At 42.0% G+C, this 23,988-nt stretch overlaps 1 protein-coding gene across 6 annotated transcripts in view; it reads left to right on the top strand.

The window, feature by feature from the left end:
* LOC126191098 (sorting nexin-24-like) overlaps nt 1–23,988 on the top strand; it is a 96,597-nt gene that overhangs the window by 63,746 nt on the left and 8,863 nt on the right. For all 6 annotated transcript variants that reach the window (XM_049931831.1, XM_049931834.1, XM_049931830.1 and 3 more), the window contains one exon: nt 11,577–11,758. In XM_049931831.1, the coding sequence (XP_049787788.1) occupies nt 11,577–11,758 (182 nt within the window). The remainder of the gene's footprint in view (nt 1–11,576; nt 11,759–23,988) is intronic.

Here is a 23,988-nt window from a genome sequence, read left to right as displayed (position 1 = left end):
GAAAGACTTACCTTAGGGGAAAAAAGGACAGGTATACACTCGCGCGCACACACACACACACACACACACACACACACACACACACACACATCCATCCGCATATACCATGTGGAAGTTTCCCTCTATTATATATATATATCTAAAAACAAAGATGATGTGACTTACCAAACGAAAGCGCTGGCAGGTCGATAGACACACAAACAAACACAAACATACGCACAAGCTTTAGCAACCAACGGTTGCTTCATCAGGAAAGAGGGAAGGAGATGGAAAGACGAAAAGATGTGGGATTTAAGGGAGAGGGTAAGGAGTCATTCCAATCCCAGGAGCGGAAAGACTTACCGTAGGGGGAAAAAAAGGACAGGTATACACTCGCACACACACCCATATCCATCCGCACATACAGACACAAGCAGACATTTGTAAAGGCAAAGAATTTGGGCCCAAATGTCTGCCTGTGTCTGTGTATGTGCGGATGGATAGGTGTGTGTGTGTGTGTGTGTGTGTGTGTGTGTGTGTGTGTGTGTGCGTGTGTGTGCGCGCGCAATCTGCCCAAACTCTTTGTCTTTAAATATGTCTGCTTGTGTCTGTATATGTGTGGATGGATACGTGTGTGTGTGCGAGTGTATACCTGTCCTTTTTTCCCCCCTAAGGTAAGTCTTTCCGCTCCCGGGATTGGAATGACTCCCTTACCCTCTCCCTTAAATCCCACATCTTTTCGTCTCCTTCCCTCTTTCCTGATGAAGCAACCGTTGGTTGCGAAAGCTTGAATTTTGTGTGTATGTTTGTGTTTGTGTGTGTCTATCAACCCGCCAGCGCTTTCGTGTATATACACCTTCACTGACCCCCATGTATGGACTATGTGTTGTCAGCCGCAAATTTGGAGGTAACTCGTTCTCGAGAGTTGAGTGGCGATTCTCAGTGTGTGCTCCACCTTCACTGTGCTCAGTGTTCAGTTTCTACGGTGTTAGGAGAATTTTCAGTTTTGGAACCCATACGTAAAAAAATGGAAACTCGGTGTACTAGTTGATACGGTTCTCATGTTGCTGAGTTTAGACAGCCTCCTTGTACACACAGCTCCAAGAGTGGGATGTGTTTTTAAGAATTTCTTATATATTCATATTTCATTTTGTGGTTGGTTTCAAGGCGATGTTCAGCAATTGCTGATTTTGTGGGCTGCTGGAAGTTGGTATGTGCTCCTTTCTTCAATTGTGCAAGTTGTTTGTCCATCATATGCATTCCCACACTAACATGGTATGTAATATATTCCAATTTACCAGGGTCCCAGTTCATCTTTTATGTCCTTAAAAAGATTTGATCTTAGCTGGTGGGTGGTACACATATTTGTTATTTTGTTGATGTGAATTTCTACCGATCTTTCCAGATATGCTTCCCGGTATGGAACATAGGCTATCTTTTTTTATTTATCTTCATTGGGTATTGGCTATGGTGTGGTCTTTTGCTTGCCTTGAAATGAACCACAAAATAAAATACGAAGAGGCAAAGATTCTGCAGAACACATCCCACTATTGGGACTGTGTAGATTTCAACTTAGTCAGGTGTTGACTGTGGCACTGAAAGTTCTCCAGATGCAGCGGAAAGGAAACATTGAGCATGGCGAAGATGGAGTACTGACTGAGGACCACCACTCAAACCTGAGCACAAGCTTCCTGCATCACCACGTCCAGCACATTGCACAGTCCATACACAGGGTCAGGGGGGAGACGACCTGTGTATGTACCGCATCCACTGGTCAGGATGTCAGTCAGTAGTAGTAATCTGATGATGATGATGATGATGATGATGATGATATTTTACGCTGTCAAAAATTGGTTCTACAATGATCAGTCCAATGACTTATTTGCTGAGAAAACCTAAGAATTAGTTTCCTCTAATCCGAGGGAATACTACAGCAAAATAAGAAGCTTGACGAGTGCCAAAACAAGAACCAACATTTTGTGAGTGCAGTTGCCTTTTTGAAAATGAGCCTTACATCCACATTGTGCCAACCTTTGTCCAGATTGTACATCATAACCAAACACCAGCAGTGAGTCGACTTACTGGGACAGTCAGTCTGGCTTTAGTGCGTGAACGTATCGGACACACACGCCACCAGCTTGACTACATAGGATGCAAACTCTTTGCTCTACATCTACAATTGGCAACCTTGCTCTCACCCCCATTACCTGGGAGTGTGTTGAATGTTCATCCTAGTCACAGGCAGATTGGGCACAACAATGTGCACCTTTGAATCTATCATCAAAATTCAACCAATTAGTGTCAAAACAGCCAAACTGATAGACTGGATGAATGATCATGAATATTACAGGGAAAACCATCTGTGACTGTGTTGTCTGTCCTTGAGAAAGGCTTAAACTTTGCCCCAATGCCAGCAGCACTACTTGTCACAGAAATCATCTGTGGAGAGGTTCAAGGTGCCTCCACTCTGCAATCCGATAAGGTGGGAAACATTGAACAAGTTGATGCCAAAGAGTTTGGCTGTTTTTTGTGAGTTGACAGCCATTAATGGAAGCATTTTGATTCTTACTTTGTATTTGATGACTGCTATCCTTTTCCCCTCTAAGTTAACCTGGACTCTATTTAATGTTTTCGATGTTGAGTTTGAATTGAATTAATCTGGTAATCCCAGCAATTTGTAAGCATCAGAATGTAATAGTGAGCAAGTTGCACGAGCATCCAGCAGGAATATCATTGTGTAGCCATAGATTTCCAGTGGTTTTCCTGCATCTCCACTGCTAATAATTTCATAGGTCCTTGAGTTTGAATGTTGATTCTTCTTGACAGTGAAAAGATTTTCATTTCTCCATAAGCAGATGGTGGATATGGGGCCAGCCTTCTTGCAGATATTGCACATTGTGTTTCTAAATTAGTATTGATTCCAGCTATGGTTCACATTTTGAGCAAGACATAATTTTCCCAATTAGGGTTCCTTTCTTTTGATGAGTTTCTTGAACATGACCTTTTCAATTTTTAATGAGTGGTCATTTGAGAAATGTCATATAAATCTTCTGTATTTTCTCTCTTTACTGGTTTCACAGTTCACTGAGTCTCTTCAAATTTGTCCGAAATGTTTAAAATAGCAACCATTGAAAGATTGCTGTATTGCAGAGCTGAAATAAGCAAAGTGTCATGAGGGGGTTGTCAGTATGATGACACCTCCAATCAGTCTTAGTATAAGCAGTCTCTTGGCCATCACGTTTGCAAATGAAATTGCAGTCCTTATTGTGATGAAGTATCTGTAAGTGGGTGACAGCACATGTGATTTTGCTTTAAACTATGCCGATAGTTGTTTAACAAGCTCAGAATATTTTATCTTACTTATGCCCTTTTCTCCAAAGAGCAGTGTTGGCAGGTTGAACATGTCAGTGTCAACCCATGACAGGAAATAAGCCTGTTTCTGGATGCCATCTGTTATCAGATGTACTTCGAAATGGTGATGTAGATGGCACAGGCATGTATCCCATCATTCCTTTGTTATTTTGAATGTGGGGAATGCTGGTACATTTGATTTTTGGTACATTTTTGTCAGCAGTTTTAACAATAGACATTGTTCCATAAACTGCCGCTGTTGGAGTGTAAATATCTCACTAAGCTCTGCGAGTTCTGCCATCGTCATTGTGGATCGTTTTCACAATTCTTTGAATCTTCATAACTAGATAATGTTCTTTTGTAAATGGCCATATAATTGTAATTCATGAAACAGTATATTAATGCATAATGTTGATTAAGAAAGTATTAATTCTATAGAAACATATTGTAATGTACGCAAGTGTAGCAAAATAACAACTGAATACAAAACTGAAAGTCATGGCACTTGTACATATGCATAAAAATTCTATTAAAATGTAGAAAATATCAATTATAACATACATAATATCTGATGATTTTCCACGATTGACAGCTAAGCATTATGGACATGCATCATAAATACCGGTGTGATGAAAAAAACATGTATCTTAGTAGAAACTGTTGCGAATACACTGCTAGCTGCTATGTTTGTATCATGCAGAGACCAGTGTGACAAAATTAGTAGTTTATCAGTGATATCTGTAAATGGAACAAAAGGTGAGCAAGCTGTACTTGCACAAGCCACTCCCCATCTTATGTCTTGTGATGACTTGAGAAGAGTTAATGCAGTTGTAGATTTATTTTCCATACCCTGTTTACATGTTATTTCTGCTTGTATTGGCCAGGATTTGACGACTGTGCGAATGTGAATTAATGGGTCCAGAAGGGACGTAACTCAGTGTCATGCTTTACCTCAATAGGCCTGCCCAATCAGTGCCCAAGAGGGTAGACATATGGTCACGCAAAATCACAACACATACCTTAGGTCAGGAAATGGACTTGCATTGTAGCAAGACAAATATACATATGGACAGTGCAACGATGTCTGGAGCACCACGGACTGTCAATATAGTGAGTGTTGGTGCCACTTCCCTTAGCACTAAAGCATAGAGAAGTCTGGTGACAGTGGTGTGCCCAACAGTGCTGCTGGACACAGGAATGACACCACCAATCTTTATCTCCCCCCAGACTGGCCTCCTACATCTCCTGCTCTCCTTGACCTCCTTAGACAGTTCTGTCTTCCCTTCCTTCCTCCTCGGGGATTTTAATGACCATTACTCTCTGTGGGGTGGTACTGTGACCATTGACGGGGGCAAGATTATTAAAGACCTGCTGGCAAAGCTTGATCTTTGCCCCCTCTACACTGGAGCTCCCACACACTGTAGTGTGGCACACAGCACTTTCTCGGCCATTGATCTTTCTATCTGTAGTCCTGGATTCATACCCTCTGTTCAAAGGAAAGTTCACGACGATTTGAATGACAGCAATCTTTTTCCGATTGCCTTGTCTTTTCTTCGGCATCCTTCGCCTGGATGTCCTGCCAGTTAGGCCTTTACTAATGTGGATTGGGATGCCTTTTACCTGTCTGCCATCCTACACACAACATGACAGTATTGATGAGTCCGTACAGAGTTCGACCAACACCATCCTTTCAGCTGCTGCTTCAGTGATCCCCTCCCCCTTGGGTTCTACCTGACAAAAGACTATCTCTTGGTGGACCACGAAATTGCTTCGGTTACTAAAGACCACTGTCATCCACTCTAGTGCTGTAAAGAGCATCCATCTCTCGATCACCACCTGGCCTTTAAACAGCTTCATGCCTGGGCCCATTATCTACCCAAATGCCAGAAACAGATTTGTTCGGAACAATATGTCACTGCTGTAGGGCCATATACTATCTCTTCTCAGGTATAGGCAAAGATAGGCACATTTCTGGCCACCGTCGTCCTACAGGTGTCCCGAGAATCTCCCTGAATGGTGTTACACTCTCCAGCCCAGGCTGTAGCATTGAGCATTTTGCTCAGCATTTCACATAGGCCTCAGCATTGCTCCACTATCCACCCACATTCCATCTCCTCAAATAGCATCTGGAACGACTCCCTTTATCTTTCGTTGTCCGAGCATTTTAATGTCCCATTTGGTGGGTGGACCAGACCAGGTGCACAGCCAAATGCTTCAACATTTATTAATGGCTAGCCGATGTCATATACTTGCTCTTGTTAATGGTCTCTGGAGTGAGGGGGATTGCCTTCCCAGTGGTGAGAAAGTGTCATCATTCCAGTTTCCAAATCGGGTAAACTGCCTGTTCAGGTAGACAGGTATTGTCCAATCAGTTTAATCAGTGCCCTCTCCAAGTTACTCTAGCAGATGGTGAGTTAAAGACTGTATTGGCACCTTGGATCCCAGGATCATTTGTCTTTGGTCCAGGGTGGTTTTTACCAAGGCCATTCTATTGCAGATAATTTAGTCTACCTGGAGTCTGTGATCCGAACTGCTTTTGCCTGGCATCAACACCTTGTTGCAATCTTCTTTGGTCCTCAAAAAGCATGTGATACCACATGGTGCCACCACATCCTTAACACCTTATGTGAGTGGGGCTTCTATGACCTACTCTCAGGTTTTATCTGGAACTTTCTTTCATCTAACATTTATCAGGTACAGGTTTGTGCCTCCCATAGCCCCTCCCATCTGCAAGAGAATGGGGTATCTCAGTATTCCATTTTGAGTGTCCTCTTGTTAGTGGCAACCAATGGTCTGTGGTGGCTGTGGGACCTAAGGTGTCCCCCTCTTCGTATGCTGATGACGTACGCATTTTTTTTTTTTTTTTTTCATCCATGATGGGTATTGTAGAATGCAGACTGCAGGGAGCAATGCACAGAGTGCAATCTAGGGCTGTCACTCAAGGCTTCCAGTTTTCGGCTGCCAAGACTGGAATTTATGCATTTCTGTTGTCGTCGTACGGTGCAACTCTATCCATGTAGGGACTCTCATTGGTTTTTGGGACTGGGCTTTGATGCCCAGTTGACTTGGCTTCCCTATCTTCAACTAAAGCAGACATGTGGGTCGCATCTCAACACTGTTCATTGGTTTAGCAATACCTACTGGGGTGTGGGCCACTCTACTCTGCTCTGGCTCTAAAAAGCATTAGTCCAGTCCTGTCTAGATTATCGGAATCTTGCATATGGCTCTGTGTCACCTCGATGTTACAGATGCTGGACTTGGTACACCATTGTGGGGTACAACTGGCAACTGGTGCCTTTCGGACTAGCCCTGTGATCAACCTGATGACAGAGGCCATGGTTCCATCACTGCGGGGTCTGCTTCTGCGTTATGCATCCACTGCTTCCCAGAGCACCCAAACTACTGTCTCCTCTTTCTAGACGTGGAGGTACATCTCCTGCAATGATGACCCAGTTCTGATGTTACAATTCCATTTGCATCTGGTCCCTTTTTTCAGAACTCTGGCTTTCCCTGTACCACCACTTCTCCCGGCCTGCTCATATACACTCCCATAGTTCATCCCTGTCCACAGCTTTGTCTTGACCTATCACAAGGTCTGAAAGACATGGTTCTGCCTAAGGGCCTCCACCACCAATTCTTGTCCATTCTAGCCTCATTTCAGGGTGGGGTAGTAGTTTGTACTGTTGACTGGATCGTTTGCGATCACACTGGCTTTGCTTACATTCATGCGGGATGTAATGAACTGTACGCCTTGCTGGATGTGTTTTCACTGCAGAGTTAGTAGCCATCTCTCATGCTCTTAATCATATACGTTCCTGTGCTGGGAGTCCTTCCTCATCTGTAGCAACCTCTTGAGCAGTTTACAAACTTTTGACTGGCGTTCACCTCATCATCTCTTTGCCCTCAATGTGGCCACTCAGTGGTCTTCGTCTGGACCCAGGGTTACGCTGGGATCCCAGAGAATAAACTCGCTTACAGGCTGGCTAAATTGGCTACAGGCAAGCTGCCGCTTAAGATTGATGTTTCAGAACTGGACTTGTGATTAATATTATGCTGCCACATTCTGATGATTTGGAATACGGAATGGCATATTCCTTCACCGAACAAACTATGAGCGATAAAGCAGACCATGTGAACCTCACACAATGTCTCCATCTTCATTTGCCGGCTCGGCGTTGGCCATATTTGGCTGACTCACGGTGATTTCCTCTGTTGCGAGGATCCACCCCACTGTCGTTCTGGTGCCATTTGCCATTTTGCTGGGCTGTTCTAATCTACCTGCCCTGTGGCATACTCTTAATCTTCCTAACTCACTATGCCTGGTGTTGGTGGACGATGCCTCAGTGGCTGACCTGGTTTTACAGTTTATTTGTGAAGGGGATTTTCATCGCTCTACCTATCGGAGGGCACTTCAGCCTCTTTGGCCCATTGAGGGCTTGGCAGGATGGCCTATTACCTCCTCTGCCCTGACCAGTCAATGGCCCAGCATTCACCTTATCTCATCCCATGTAGGCTTTCACCTTATCTGTTCTTTTGTTCTTCTTCCCCCTTCTCACACACTCTGTTTTACTTGGTGTTCTTCCTATGTTTACTTGGTGTTCTTCCTGTGTTTTCCTGTGCTTCTCTCACCCTGTCCATATTTCACTAGTCTTTTCTGTGTATTGTTGAGTGGTGTGTGTGTGTGTGTGGGGGGGGGGGGGGGGGAGAGAGAGAGAGAGAGAGAGAGAGAGAGAGAGAGAGAGAGAGAGAGAGAGAGAATGTCCCCAATCATGCTCTCTGCCTTTGAGGGCCTCTGGGAGACCTTGGGAGTTTTCTTTCTGTAGGTTTTGCGTGCTATGCCTTTCTTTGGTGTGCAGTTTTGGTAACTTGCTTGTTCCAGGTAAGAGGAACTGATGACATCATAGTTTGGTCCATTTAATCATTAAACCAACCAACCAACAACCCAGTCACTGGTTTGCATAGCTTTCTGTCTGTTATAGTTTGTGGCTGTCTCCTATGTTGAAAAATTGTATGATGTTATCTTTCAGCAAGATAAACAAGACTGTGTTTTGCCCATTATGTTGTGACTCATCTCCTTACAGAGGAGTATTTAACTGTTGCCTTGGTGGCCAGCACATTCTCCAGTTCCTTCAGACTATTGAAAACATGGGCATGGGTTGATGAGAGAGTGGCTCACTGTCAGTCGCCAGCAGCACAGACTGACATACCCATATCTGTCATGCTAGCTCAGTCTGGTTCAGTACTCAGCTGGTTAGCACTATTGTTACTACCATAGATGGCAGCTCTGCTTACTAAATTTTGCACTCTGTATACCCTCAAACCACATACGGATGCAATTTTGTGTCTTTTCTGGTACACTGTAAATGCACAAGAAGTAAAACTTCATTGTTTGTGCCCTTCCTAGAGTTGCAGTTTGAATGGCCAGCATTGTAGGAACACAGTCTGGTAAGTGTGTGGTCAGCATTACACACAACTGGAAAAAGATATGGCCTTAGTTCTTTCTCAGCCAAATGAGAGGTAATCTTTGTTCATTATGCAATGTCCATAAAGCATTAGTTTACTTTGAATTCTTGACTGAGATACATAAGAAGAGACATGACTGCAGCTTCCACATTGTGTTTTGAGGCTGTCGGCAGCCATCCCAAAGGTTCGAAAGTGAGTCATTCCATGGCATCTAAATATATGGGGAAATCAGTCATTTTCACAAAAAGTGGGTAACATGCTATAAATTGGCTAAAAACATAGATGACTTTGAAGAATGTTGTTAGATTGGTAAAGTTACTCCAAAAGTGGGAAAAATGATTGAAACCTTTTTTGGGAAACCCATTAACGCTTCATGAAATACAAAGCAAAATTCACTTTTAAACAACTGACAACTCAGATTCGACACATTTGGAGGTATCTTCTATGTGGAAAACATGCCTCACGGGTGCCAAGCAATTATTGATGCTAAGGGTGTCTGGATGTATCATTAATTGTAATTGCATATTTCTTTTTTCATATATGATGTATGTTTATGTTTTAGTTTATTAAAAAATATATTTCCTACTGATTAACCCGACCACAATCTTACTTACCAGATTATAGACCTGGCAGACCAATGGAAGTCACAAAACACGAGTATTTTATTTGGTTGTACTCTTCACTCTTAAATCAGTTGGGCTTATTTGAAATGTGCATCACAGGAGGCAAATTGTTCAAGTAATCCCTAATGCTTTACTAAAACTGCAATGTGGCTCCAGTTTGCAAATTGTACACACTGGAATAAACAATGATAAACAACATTAGGACTGATGGTCCCCCTTTCATCCATGTCTCTTAAATTTCTTTATTCAGTGTGATTGGTCTCAGTGCTACACTGCACCATCAGACACTCAGTTGCAATAACTGGTTCTAATCCAGTTAAGATTACAAGGGGTAAAATTAAAACACTGTCTGCAGATCTGTTTGTGTATGGAGAGTTTGGTACGCACATCAAAGCAACAGCTGATACAGATATCCGAATTCGGACCACTTTTTGTTTGGTGTGTTCAGTGAGACCTGTGGATGTTGGTTTAGTTTTATCCCATGCAATGGGAGGATGGGAAGCTGGTTTGGATCCAGTTATTGTCAGTTCGTCAATTCCTGAAGACAGTGTAGCAGTGGCGAGACCAGTCACATTGAATAAAGAAATTTAAGAGCCACTGTAGCAGTGAAAACACTTGCACTGAATGAAGAAATTTAGAACACACACTGAAGGCGATACCATCAATCCTCACATACTGACCAGATGTCTTCTTGCTTCCCATAGATGAATGTAAGTTAAAATAATTGTCTTGTAGTACTGGACTGTGTCAAAGATTTTTCATAACACTGTATTAGTATTGTCTAGTTGTTAATGTAATAGTCCTGCAGTGTGTTAACTATATTAAATATTTAAATTTTCCTTGGAAATGATTCGTCTTGAATGATGTACAATTTACTTTCTACAGTATAACCAGCAGTGCTATGTTACTCAAACTATCATGTAACCTTTACTACATTGGTTTTGGTTTGGTTAAGGCATTAATGTCAGTATCTCAATTTTTCTGTTTCATAGATGTAGACTCAGAAATCTGTTGCTGCTGACCTGAGTGTTGTTGTTTGTTATGTATTGATTTTAATTTACAGCAGTAGTTCACCTGTTGCTTTAGCATGGTGTGTGACTGTAATTGTTATGATGTGTAAGAAATGGTCTCAGTATTGTCTACAAGCAGAAGGCTACTTAAAAATGAAAATTAACACATTACTGCTTCTGTAATAGGCAGTAAAGGATAAAAACAAGGAGAGTTTTCAAAAGGACCAAAATAATGGGATTCATGTGTGAGCAGGAGGGGGAGGGGAAATAAGGTGGTAATAATGGAAAAGTGCATTGAAGATATACACCAATAGAAATATGTGGTGGTATTTGACCTGAAGGTAGCAAAAGCAGACAGATGTTTACTACAATCTGTCAATATACTGTCATTTAAAATGATAAAATATATAAAGGTGTCAAGAGGACACAGGATTCAGTGGCATATGTAAACAGAACCATTGACTAAATGATATTTTCAAAAATGATGATGAAATAAGGAAAAAAAAAACAAAAGCTGAACAACAATGTGTCACCTCAGTGCACACAATAAACACTAGTACCCACTTAACGTTCAAATGTATGAAGGTTTGAGATGAATTGTGCAAATTTTTTTGGATAATAAGCGTACAGTCAGTACACAGCATTTCATATTTAATGATAACTGATAACATAGCTTTCATATTATGTGCAGTTGGAGTGGACAAAAGTTGCTAATTAGTAATGTAGTTTTTATGGCAGTTAAATTATTATCAAGAATTCCAGGTTCTTTAAGTGTCTGCACCTGATACGAACTTATGATCTGTGAAAAAAGCCAAGGTTGTCATGAGTGGAGTACTGTATAAACACAATGAAAGTAATCCACAGTCAGTGTCCAAAGCAGGTTGAAACATGAATAGCAATTAGGCTAGACTTAAACAAGTTTGTGCAGCATACAGCACTAGACTGGGGCTGCAGCCTCTTGGCTAGAGCCAAACCACAATCGGTGGTGACCATGCGATCTAGTAATTCTGCCTGCGCAAGTCTAACTGTAGTGCCTCCGTTTAACTGTCAGTCACTTTCACTGGCAGGGATATTGAAATTATTTTTACAGTATTTGTATGGTGGAAGAGTTTGTGAATGCTATTACTTGAATTTTCTTTGATGGTTACAGTTACGGAAACACTACAGTACACCAGAGTTTCCACCAAAACGTGTGCGCAGCTCACATGCAAAGGTACTGCAACGACGGCAGCAGTCTCTGGAGCGGTACCTCCGTGCCATGCTGGCAGCAGATCAATCGAGTCGCTCTCAGGTTCTTACATTTTTAGGTGTACCACAGGAAGAGCAGTTTGGGTGAGTTTCTCATGGCAAATTTATCTAAGCATTAAATTTTGTTTTTTTCTTTTAACTCTGTTCATTTTGTGCATAGCAAACAGGAAAATTTTCAGTCACCAAAAAATTGGGGGGGGGGGGGGGGGGGGAGAGAGAGAGAGAGAGAGAGAGAGAGAGAGAGAGAGAGAGAGAGAGAGAGAGAGAGAGATTGTGTAACACTCCACACTCTACTTATGTTCTCATATTTAGTTTATGCTATCAATTTCATAGCTGTAAAACTCCATCACATGTTTAGACGGCTATCTAAATCAAAATAATCTAAGAAAAGTTACACAGATGCCTCGTGTAACATGTTCCATTACTGTTACATAGGTACGTGTCTCTCGACATCAGAATAACTGTTGCTAATACCTTCTTCAATCATACGCTTGTGAAATAAGCTTGCACATTGGATCCACAGTGTTTATTGTATTTGAATTGCTTGATGCACTCCATGAACATTGGATTTGGACACTCATATGGACAGATGAGTATGAAGTTATGACTTTAAACAATGGAAAATCCAGGATGGAATGTAACAATATTATGAAAAGGGTAGTTGCTACTAACTCACAGGCGATGCAGCATCTCTGCTATATGGTAAGTAGCAACTATCCTTTTCGTAAAATTATGACTTTAGAATCAATTATATACTATACATACAATGTTCATTTTTAAAGTCAACTGAATGAAAAATTATGAACATACTGTTGTGCCATGCTTCCACCTGACAAAGGGCACAGCTTCCAAGTCTATTCAGCAAAATGACATAATGACGTGGACACTGCTGACACATTACAGTGAGTGTTCAGACTACTGCAGTGCAGGCTACATACATCGCAGGACACTGAAACATGTTATTGTATGTTATCCTTTAGATCAGGAAGAGTCCAGATATATCCCTCATCGACATGATCTTTCAGATAACCCCACAACCAGAAGTCACATGGATTTAGGTTGGGGGATCTGGAAGGCCACACATCTTAAAATTCCCTAGTGATGATTACCAAAGGTTTCTCGAAGCAAATCTTTCATGTTGCAAGTGGTTGTATGGACACAGCTTGTCTTCCAGAAAAGCTGGAATAGTATTGCACAAGGAGGTCCTTATAATGTGCAAAAGACAGTGTACACCTAACAGGCCCACGAGATGTCACCTCCTTGCAGAGAAACTAAGAATGGAGCCTCTTGTGAAACCACACCATATCACAGTCACTTAAGCTGAGTGCACAACATGTGGTGGAGTAGAACCCCATATGTGACAGTTCTGTGCATTCACAGCGCTGTGCAGAGTAAAACCTGTGTAGTGCATCCAAAGAATATTCCTTGGTCACACCACCCATTTCCATGTGTGCCATAAAACAAAGGGCAATGTAATTGCATTGTAGAGTATCCTGGAGCTTCATTTGGTGCACATACTGAATCTTGTAGGCATACCTGTGTAAAATGTGCTGCAGTATCTTTTGAACTGTTGACCAAGTGAGAGAGTGAATTCCAGTGACTCGGCTCGACCACTGGCTGCAGAATTTGAGACATTGGCTGCATGGATGGCTATAGCTGCACCAGCTTCAACTGCCATGGCAATGGGGCACTTTCCTCTCCCTGCTGCAACACTTAATTCACCTGTTTCTTCAAATTTATTGATCGTATTATTTAGCCCATTGAGTGACATGGGGCCTCTTCACAGCTGTTTGTCAGTGATATTCCTGCAATACAGCAGTGTTATTGCAGCCATTCTGATAAAACAACTTAACCAGCAGTCTTCTCAATAGCCATTGTGTTTATTATGGGAATCTTCAACCTTCTGAACCTTTTATGCCAACAGTTACTTCACAAGAGAAATCAACATGCGCCAAATCAAAGACAACATACTGACATCAAAGCAGGAAAAATTTCAAATGCTGAGTGCTTATAGCATCATATTTTCACCTGGTGATGAGAAGTGGAACTGTTATTTCTTTCAGTATACTCCATGAGTACACAGATTAATGAATGTACGTACAATGTTTCAGCACCCTGTGATGTATACAGCCCACATTGCAGCACTTGGAACACTGTCAGCTGAATTCTAACCACCAGTTGTGCGCATGCGTGTGCCCCGTGTGTGTGTCAGCACTTGGAACACTGTCAGCTGAATTCTAACCACCAGTTGTGCGCATGCGTGTGCCCCGTGTGTGTGTGTGTGTGTGTGTGTGTGTGTGTGTGTGTGTGTGTTGTCAGCTGTGCTCAGTATGCTCAGTGCTCAGTTGTGCAGTCAACACCACCCAGTAATTGCAAATAGGGCTCAGATATTAATGACCTAAAAACATGAAACGTGCAAGAATTAATGACCTAAAATTTATATACGACCCTAAAAATAAAATGTCTTCATGTAAGTTTCTGTATTCTGACATAAATGTCATAAAGGAATGTGACTATAATGTTAGTTAAATGTCTGTCTGACACTGCAGTAGTGAAGCCATAGTCACAGTACATAAAATTTACCTTTAAAAATGGGTTACATTACCAGTTTTAACGAACTAAGTCATCATTTTCAAATGTAAAACATCAGTTGGAGAAAATATAATGGAAATTATGACCATACATCTCACAACAAAATAATGAGACCAGACAACCAAGGCAATGGTAGCACAACCAAGTCACTAAAAGTTATGCCCATGTTTGCCCAACCGTTCATTCCATGTTCTAATGTAGAACAGATAAAAACTACAACAGGGTAAAAATTGCCAAAAATTCTTGCAATATGTACTGCTGTGACACAATGATTGTATGGCTGATATAAATTCACAAATCTAAAAATTAAACATATACGAGGTGTGTTCAAAACATAGGGTGACTTCATATTTTTATGAAAAACTATTTATTTATTCATTAGTATTCATGCTGTCCCCTTCAAAATAATCCCTCAGATACAATACGCTGGTGCCCAATGCTGCTTCCAATCCTTGAAGCACTTCTCATAAGCACTTTCTGGTACAGCCTTGAGTACTTCCAGCGATGCAGGTTTTATTTCCTCAGTCATTGAAAATCTTTGTCGTCTCATGTCTCTTCAGTTCTGGGAACAGGAAAAAGTTGCAGGGGGCAAATCCAATGAATATGGTGCCTGAGGAATGATTATCGTGTTGTTTTTGACCAAAAAATCTCTCACAAGCAACGATGAATGAGCAGGTGCATTGTGATGCAAAAGCCATGAATTGTTTTTCCAGAATTCTGGACTTCTTTTGCATATTGGTTCTTGCAAACGGTGCATAATGTCAAGGTAATACTCCTTATTCACTGTACTACTTTGAGGCAAAAATTCATGCTGTGCAACACCACAGTAATTGAAAAAAAAAACAGTGAACAAAACTGTACATTTGATCAAACTTTGTGTGCTTTTTTCGGTCTTGGCTCTGCGGTATGCTTCCATTGGGATGATTGGGCTTTCGTTTCGACGTCATAACCATAAACCCATGTTTTGTCACCAGTTATGACCTTTTTGAGCAAATCAGGATCATCATTGACATCATTCAAGAGCTCCTGAGCAATGCTTATGTGACGGTTCTTTTGATCAAAATTGAGAAGTTTTGGAACAAACATTGCTGGCACGCGTCTTGCACCCAAAAAATAAAAAAAAAAAATAAAAAGTGCACGACATGAGCCAACTGATATACCAAAAAAACATCCTCGGCAACTTCTCGTACTGTAATTCGACAATTTTCCCCACCAATTTTCTTCACAGCTTCAACATTATCATCTGTTGTTGATGTGGTGGTCCAGAGCAAGGTTTATCATTGGCATCTTCTCGGCCATCTTGGAAGAGCTTCTACCACGTGTAAACATTTTCTTTACTTAGTGCAGACTCACCATATGCCACTATCAACATTTCAAGTGTTTTAGAGCATTTGATTCCATTTTAACACAAAATTTGATGCAAATTCATTGCACCATTTTTTATAATAATAAAAAAAAATCACCGAGCACACTAAAACGTGTCTAACCTTTCTATCTGTCAAAAACAAACACAGTATGCTCTACACTTGAAACTGTGTGCCAGCTGTGTACCAACATAACAAAAAAAAAGATCAATAACAGAATGTATGTTGCCCATGTAATTTGAAAAGTTACCTTACTTTTTGAACAGCCCTCGTGTATGTATATTTAATCATTATCATGGTGCAGACTCCCAAGAAATAAACACACATAATGTCACTGTAAGTATATCAAGCACAGCAAGCTTCCATATGGAAACAGCACACAATTTTGTTATGTTCCATAAAAAGAATCTCAAAACACGCTGTACTCTCATGTAGGACTACTAAAAAAACATTCATTCTTTTGCAGATCATAGTAAAATTTAGTGCTGCATTCCATATGTAAGCTTGCTGTGCGTGATGCACTTACGGTGAGGGTATTATATGTGTTTATCTCATGGGAGGCTGCACCATGATGATGATTAAATATACATACATGTATTAATTTTCAGGCTTGTGAATTTATATCAGCCATACGATCGTTGTCACAGCAGGACATACTGCAAGAATCTTTGGCAATTTTTTCCTTGGTGTAGTTTTTATGTAGTCTACATTAGGACATGGAGCGAACGGTTGGGCAAGCATGGACACAACTTGTAGTGACGTTGTAGTATCACCATTGCCTCAGTTGCCTGGTCTCATTATTTTTCATAATTGTTGAGAGATGTTTGGTAACAATTCCCATTATATAGTCCCTAACTGATGTTTTACGTTTGAAAATGGTGGCGTAGTTTGTTGAAGCTGGTAATATAACCCCCTCCCCCTCTTTTTTTCTTTTTGAAGAAAAAAATTTATGTATTGCAACAGTGGCTTCGCTATTGTAGTGTCAAATAAACTGTTTGCGGTGTTGAAACTGAATACCACTCATTTTTGAAATGACTGCATTTGTCAGAAAAAAATTGAGTAGTACAGTGAAAACAATATCACCTATCCAAACAATAAAACCACATTTTTAGTACTGCACATCATTTGTTTAAAGTATTCCAAATTAGTTAACACATCCTATCAATCTTCAGTTTCTGCAGAGTTGCTTTAAATCACAAAGTGAGTTCTCAGATTTTCCATTCTCCAAGTTCTACGGTTGTTGCCAAGGATAGTTTTGTACCTGGAAAAGCTCCTATCCATGCCGCAGCATGTCACTGGAGTGTATTAGAGGGCGGTGAGATCACTGCGGGCCAGCTTTTGTTCGTTGTCTTTAAATGTTGTGGCATTCCCAGAGAGACTGTCACTAATTTTGCATGTTGTAGAATATCCAGGATTCCACTGAAGAACACATCGCTGTATGTTCACTTAATCGGCCACATGACCATAAACTCGGTCCAACTCACCGTGCATGTCACACAATATCCAGGGTGTCACTCAGATGAGTGCCAACAGCTTCCAGTTCTGTGATCGCTTTTGATACCATTGAAAACTTTGCATTGCTCTATGTCGAGTTTCCAGATAAGGTATCTCTAAAGACCTCTTTCACAGTTTTGATAGCACTTAATTCATCGCTATAAAGCTTACAAAAGATTGCCTTCCTTTTGGTGCAGTTGGTGCTGTAATACTCAGCAGTGTTAATCCAAGAATCCCATCATGTAAGAACCAGCTGAAGGGGATTGGGGATGGGGGAGGGAGTAATGAAAGTGCTCGTTCCTTGAATTTGTGTGCCATAGTGGAGCCTTCACATAGATTTTTTTGCTACAGGAAATGAATTTGTCCATATCAGGGTAATATGATTGCACCTATTCTGCGACTCTGTGTAACGCAGGTGGAAGATAAGTGATGTACACCTGCCCTGTCTTCCCAGAAGAGAAGAATATACAAGAGATTAAAGAGAGCCAATGCATCTCCTTTTCTGATGTGAATAAGGTGTATAAGGCCACACTGCCACCCAGTTTTATGGAATTATTTGCCTCAGCTTGTAAGCAACCTATACAGAAAATGTGTTGGCATCCAGACTTTGACAGCTGAGCAGAGCTCATCAGCCTGCACCCATAAATGAGCCTGCACCACTAGTGCAGCAACAAAGTCTTCCTATCACTGAAATAATGGTGATTGCTGAAACTGATGTCAAAAAGGGTAACACACCCTTGTGACAGTCATTAGAAGAGAAACAGCAACTGGTTTCTGTTAAAACCAGACTTGCCATTATCTGCAGGATCCAAGCTGAGGACAAAAACCAACAGGCATAAACAATTAGAGCTGAAGCCATCAGCCCGTACAATCTAGGTTCTATGTGATGCACGAGATGACTGTATTATTGATGGTATGGACATCATCGTCCGCCTGAGGGAACCGACAGGTCTCTTCAAGTAACCTCCCTCCGATGCAGCCTCCCTACCATTAAGGAATAAGGGGGAAAGAATATGAAACCCTTACCATGAAGATGGCTTCGATACTTCTGTAATTTGAAAGGGTTTAGGACACATGTGACGGAAAAATGTCTACTAGCTAAGGGTAGATACTCTCTCTCTCTCTCTCTCTCTCTCTCTCTCTCTCTCTCTCTCTCTCTTTCTTCAGGAGACACACTTTAAATTCTCTGACATCCTTGAACTACATGGCTACATTGTTCTAAAAAATGATGACCATAGTGGAGAGAGTGAGCTAGAGGAGGAATTGCAATTTTTGTAAACACCACCTACCACTCCTCACTACTCTCATGTTCATCTAGCTTGCAAACAGTCGTTATCAGTGCATGTGTGTCATTGGTTGTAATATGTTCACTCTACATGCCCCGACATGATGCTAGATGAAGGTGCTCTAAGTGACCTTACTCATCTCTCTCACCTCTTCATCCTATGTCGTAATTTTTAGTGTGCTTTTGAGCAACTGCAACAACATGCCCCAGGAGTAGAGAAATAGAGAGAAGTAGAATGTCTTGTCACGTCCTCATGTGGGTGTTTATTGAACATGGGGCAGAGCACACCCTTCAGCACTGCAACAAGGTTGTTCACTGCTATAGATCTCTAGGGATGCTTCACAGCACTTGAACACACTGCTCAGTAGGAAGTGGTCAATGATTTGCATTCAAGTGATCACTTCCTCATATGGAGTGACCTGCCAGACAGTGGTGCCTGTAGGAAAGCTGCTTCAGTGGGTGCTCAGTAGTGCAGACTGGACACTTTACATCTGACTTGCTTTTTTTTTTAACTCTGTGGCAGTGTCCAGGAGTTGGTGAATCATATTACCCATGATCCACTGCACCACTGAAGCCTCCATTCTCCATTTGAAAATTCAGCCTGTCCCTTGTGTGGAATAATAAGTCCTGCTCTGCGATCGGACCAGGGGTTCAGTGTTGACCGAATGAGACGCCATTGGGGTTGATTCCTTGAGGAGGGAGGTGCCTAGTGGCTGCTGTAATGGGGAATGGGTGTCTCCAGACCAACCCACAAGACATTATCTAAACTATGGTGGCCTATTTTGCCAAAGTTATTGCCACTGCCAGTCAGGATACAGATTTCTGATACTGCACAGTGACTGCTGAGATGGACAATTGGGACATAAATTCCACCACTGATGAAGAATATAACTGCTCTTTCTGTAGATGAGAGCTATATTCTACATTATCTTCAGCATGTAACACATCACCTGCTCTCAGTAGGATGCTTTATAGTGTTAATGGCATCTCAGCTGTTAAATATTACTTTGACTACAAACAGCTTTAACTGAAGAAAGTAAAAAAAATGGTGACAAGCTCTATACCAGTGTTTGAATTAGTGTTGTTAATTCCACCAATAATTTGATGAAATGTGATGCGTCAGACCTAGTTGTTTCAGATTTACACTTTCTGTGAAAACATACTTTTAGACACAGATTAACTCTTTTCAAAATGATAAAAGGAAAAAACAAATGATTGTGAATGTTCCATAGTTATGTTAAAACATAACTATGGAAATTAAATAACTGTATTGTTCAAATTTGGAAATTTATAACACATGCAGTGAGATGTCTGTTTCTTCTTTATAAACAACTAAATATTAAATTAGGTAAAGATTCTTGCTTCGTAGCAGCTGAGCATACATTGTTGTGGTGGCAAATATGATAGTTTCTTCAAGTCTCAAATATGGTGGTTTGTTAGGGGCTTGCCATATCGCCGACAAGAGCCATAATTCTTGAAGTGGCTGTGGTGTAATTGTTTGACCACCACAAATATCCAAAATGTATTGTCTCTAAAAGCACGCCAAGATCATCCGAACAAAATCACCTGGGGGAAAGACTGCGTAGTTCTCAGATTTACTCAATTTAGTATTTACAAACACCAGTTCAACATAATAAAGGTTCATTGGCAGATGCACAGTCATTTACAATTACTAAATCAGTTTTACAAGTATTAACTATTAATTTATGCTACATATATTCATAAAGCATTCAGATATTTAAAAACAATGATACTAGGGTAATCCCAACAGTAAGGTCTCCAATTTTTTTGTAAGTGCATAGACCTGTTTATTTCTACAATGCTTTACATCAATTTACAGCTTGAACATTTAGCTATTTTTCGACATAAACACCATTTCTGTCGATGCATTTTTGTGGACGCTGTGGCAGTTTTTGTATGCCTATGTCATACCAGCTCATCGCCATGCTGTTCAGAAAGTTATGAACCTCTTCTTTCACCTCGTTGTCGAAGCTGAATCGCTTACCGGCCAAATGTTCTTTTAACCTAGGGAACAAGATATAGTCAGTGGGCACCAAGTCAGGACTATAGGGAGGGTGGGTGGGTGATTATGTTCCACTGAAACTGTCGCAGGAGAGAACGGTTTGCCGGTGTGTGGGCCAGCGTTGTCATGGAGAATGTGCACACCCTTGCTCAACATTCCTCTTCTCTGGTTCTGAATTGCCCGTTTGAGTTTTTTCAGTCTTACAGTACCTGTCAGCGGTAATTGTGGTCCCGGCGATTCAGCTCCAATGATGAGGTGAAAGAAGAGGTTCAAAACTTTCTAAACAGTTGGCGGCGAGCTGGTATGACATGGACGTACAAAAACTGCAACAGCATCTACAAAAATGCATCGACAGAAATGGTGATTATGTTGAAAAATAGCTAAATCTTCAAGCTGTAAACTGATGTAAACCATTGTAGAAATAAACAGGTCTATGTACTTATAAAAAAAATAGGAGACCTTTCTTTTACCCCCATAGTAACACAGTTTCACTGGCTGCATTTACCAACCAGTATTGATTGTCATATTATTAATATTTAAAAACACAGTATATTTAAGGTAATTTGATGTTACAGAACATCAATAGTTAAATGTTTTGTCCAGTATTCTTTGTTTGTTGAGGTCTCCTCAGTGTTTTGTTCCTCCTCGAGCCGTGCAACAAGTCATCAATTGCAACTGACTTTTTGACGGTTGGAGGAATAGGCAGAGAAGAGAGAGACTTTATTTCTTCCACCAAGAAGTCTGTGCACATTATCTTCAGCAGTTCACATTCTGTATTAAACTGTCCTGAATTTCAGATAGGGGACACGGTTCTTACTTTTAAAGATACCACGAGGTTTCTGGGCCTCAAATCTGACTCTCAACTTTCATGGTTGCCACAGCTTAAGGATCTTAAAAGATGGCCCTTAAAATCCCTCAGCATTTTAAAATGTCTTAGCCGTAATTCATGGAGAACAGACCGAACTTGTCTGCTCCAGTTTTACAAGGCCTTTGTGCGATCTTGGCTTGATTGTGGGTGCACAGTGTACGGGTCTGCATGACCTTATTTAAAAATGTTGGACATGGTGCACCATGAAAAGAATTGACTGGCCACTGGGGCTTTTTGGACCAGTCTCATACTGAGTCTTTGTGCTGAGGCTAGCGAGCTGCCTCTTTGCATCAGGCAAGGACTCCTCGTTGTGCAGCTGGCTTATAAAACACTGTCCATGCCGTACACACCTACACAACATTTAATTGCTCAGTCACAAATGGAAAGGGTTTTCCATAATTGACAGTGAGCAATTAGGCCCTACAGGGTTCAGGCAAAGAGTTGCCTTTTAGAAATGGGTGTGACCTGTTGGAATTTTTATGCCAAGATTGGAGCAGAGGCTCAGTATTATTTTGAACTTGATGAATTATAAGGCAGATTACACTCCAGTTTTTGTGTTTAAATCTCTCTCTCTCTCTCTCTCTCTCTCTCTCTCTCTCTCTCTCTCTCTCTTTAAAAAGGTTTTAGAGAGACATCACAGTTTTAAAATTGTGTGCACTGATGACTCCAAACACAGGACTCCCTAGACTGTTCAGTAACACTCCGTGACTGTGTCTGCAGGGTTCATCTTCCCCTTCAACATGCTGTACTTCCTACAGAGCCCCAAGCAGTCCTGAAGGCACTGTAATAAGTGAATGGTCTCATAGCAAACAATTTTTCATCTACTCCAATTCCTTTAGTGCCCTGCAATCTTTGCAGCACATATGCCCTGTAGAGAAAATGGTCTAGCTCGTACATGACTGACTGGCTGTATATTCCTCAACAGTGACAGAAGCAGCTGTCATTCTGCTGGGTACCAGGACATGTGGGAATTTCAGGAAACATGATGTGCTATTCCCCTGCAGGCTGTCATTTTGCTAGTGAGTCAGAAATCCATACCCCCCTCCCCCGGGGGGTACACAACTCTTTTGTGGATACGTGCGTAGCGAGCACGGGACCCTGAGCTAATGTGGCCTTCCTTCCTTTCCGGGCTGCATACCTTCCCTTTCCGCATCCTTCCCCAACCCGCATCTTCGCCCCTCCTCCCCTCCCCTCTGGCTCTTTGCTTCCCTTTCTCCCCATCTGGGAGTATGGTTTGTGCCTACGTCCGGAGACGGACGCTCGAAACTGTTCACTTCCTTGCTTTCTACACTTGCAAGTCTTCGTCCTTCCTCTGTCCTTTTCTTTTCCTTTCCTCTTCTCTTTGCCCTTTTCTCCGCTGCGGCGTTTGAGACCCCCTCTTCTTTCCTTTCCCTTTCTCTTTTTTCCTCCCTGTGCGTGTCTGAAGGCCGACCCACGCACTTCCATGCATAGCCGGTGACGGGGTAACGTGTAATTCCCCGCCCCGGGTAGACAGGTAGGATACGTACGTACCCCCTGGTAACGGCCAGGCCCAGGGAGGGGTGATTACCTGAGCTGATACCTTCCGAAAGTACCGATTGGTCCCTCCGTCCGTTTGTCGGGAGGTGTGACCTGAGGTGTGAACAATCACCTAAGGCGGGAGTGCCCTCAGTGAGGGCCCCCACAAGGGAGGAGCGCGCCATCGGAGACGCTGGTAATCATGGGGGATTCTTCCGCAATGGTTTCCTCACCTTCCACTAGGTCTGCTCACAAACGTAAGTTCACTGAGTCTCAGCCACAGACAGTTCTTCCATCGTTGCCACAGTTCCTTGTTGTTTCTCGGTCTGACGAAGGTCATGACTTCTCCACGGTCAACCCTTTCATTATTCAGAAAGGTGTCGACGCAATTGCAGGCCCTGTAAAGTCTTGTTCCAGATTACGGAATGGCACCCTGTTGTTAGAAACAGTCAGTGCCCTCCAGGCACAAAAATTGCTGCATACTTCTCTGCTCCACACCTTCCCTGTCCGGGTGGAACCGCACCGTACCTTAAATTCCTCGCGTGGAGTCGTTTATACACGCTCCCTCGATGGATTGTCTGACGAAGAAATTCAGCACTACCTGTCTGACCAGGGCGTAACGGCTGTTCATAGAGTTATGAAAAGGGTTGACACGAACATGATTCCAACCCGCACTGTCTTCTTGACATTTGACAAAGTTCAACTCCCATCGAAAATCAAAGCAGGTTATGAGATAATTTCCGTTCGCCCTTATGTCCCAAACCCTACGCGTTGCTATCGGTGTCAGCGGTTCAATCACACCAGCCAGTCCTGTTCCAATCCGGCCAAATGTGTTACGTGTGGCAAGGATGCCCATGAGGGTGCTTGTCCGCCTCCATCCCCTCGCTGCATCAACTGTATGGGTGACTACGCTGCTTCCTCTCGAGATTGCCCCGTTTTTAAGAACGAAAAGCTCATCCAGGAAATAAGAGTGAAGGAAAAGGTGTCGACCTTTGCTGCTCGAAAATTATTTGCCAGTCGCCAGCCCACCGTGCCTCAGACAGGAAAATACAGCACTGTCCTTGCTTCTCCTCGGCCAACAAAGGAGGCGGCCACGCAGACTTGCGACCTCACCTTTAGTGCCACGGTCATCAGATCGGCCAGCGCAAAGATCGCCTGTTCAACCTCACCACTTTCGCCTGCCCACTCTAT

This window comes from Schistocerca cancellata, chromosome 6 (assembly GCF_023864275.1).
Source record: "Schistocerca cancellata isolate TAMUIC-IGC-003103 chromosome 6, iqSchCanc2.1, whole genome shotgun sequence".
NCBI classification, from domain to species: Eukaryota; Metazoa; Arthropoda; class Insecta; order Orthoptera; family Acrididae; genus Schistocerca; species Schistocerca cancellata.
The sequence above is the reverse complement of the archived record's forward strand: the minus strand, read 5'-3'. Positions and strand labels throughout refer to the sequence as shown.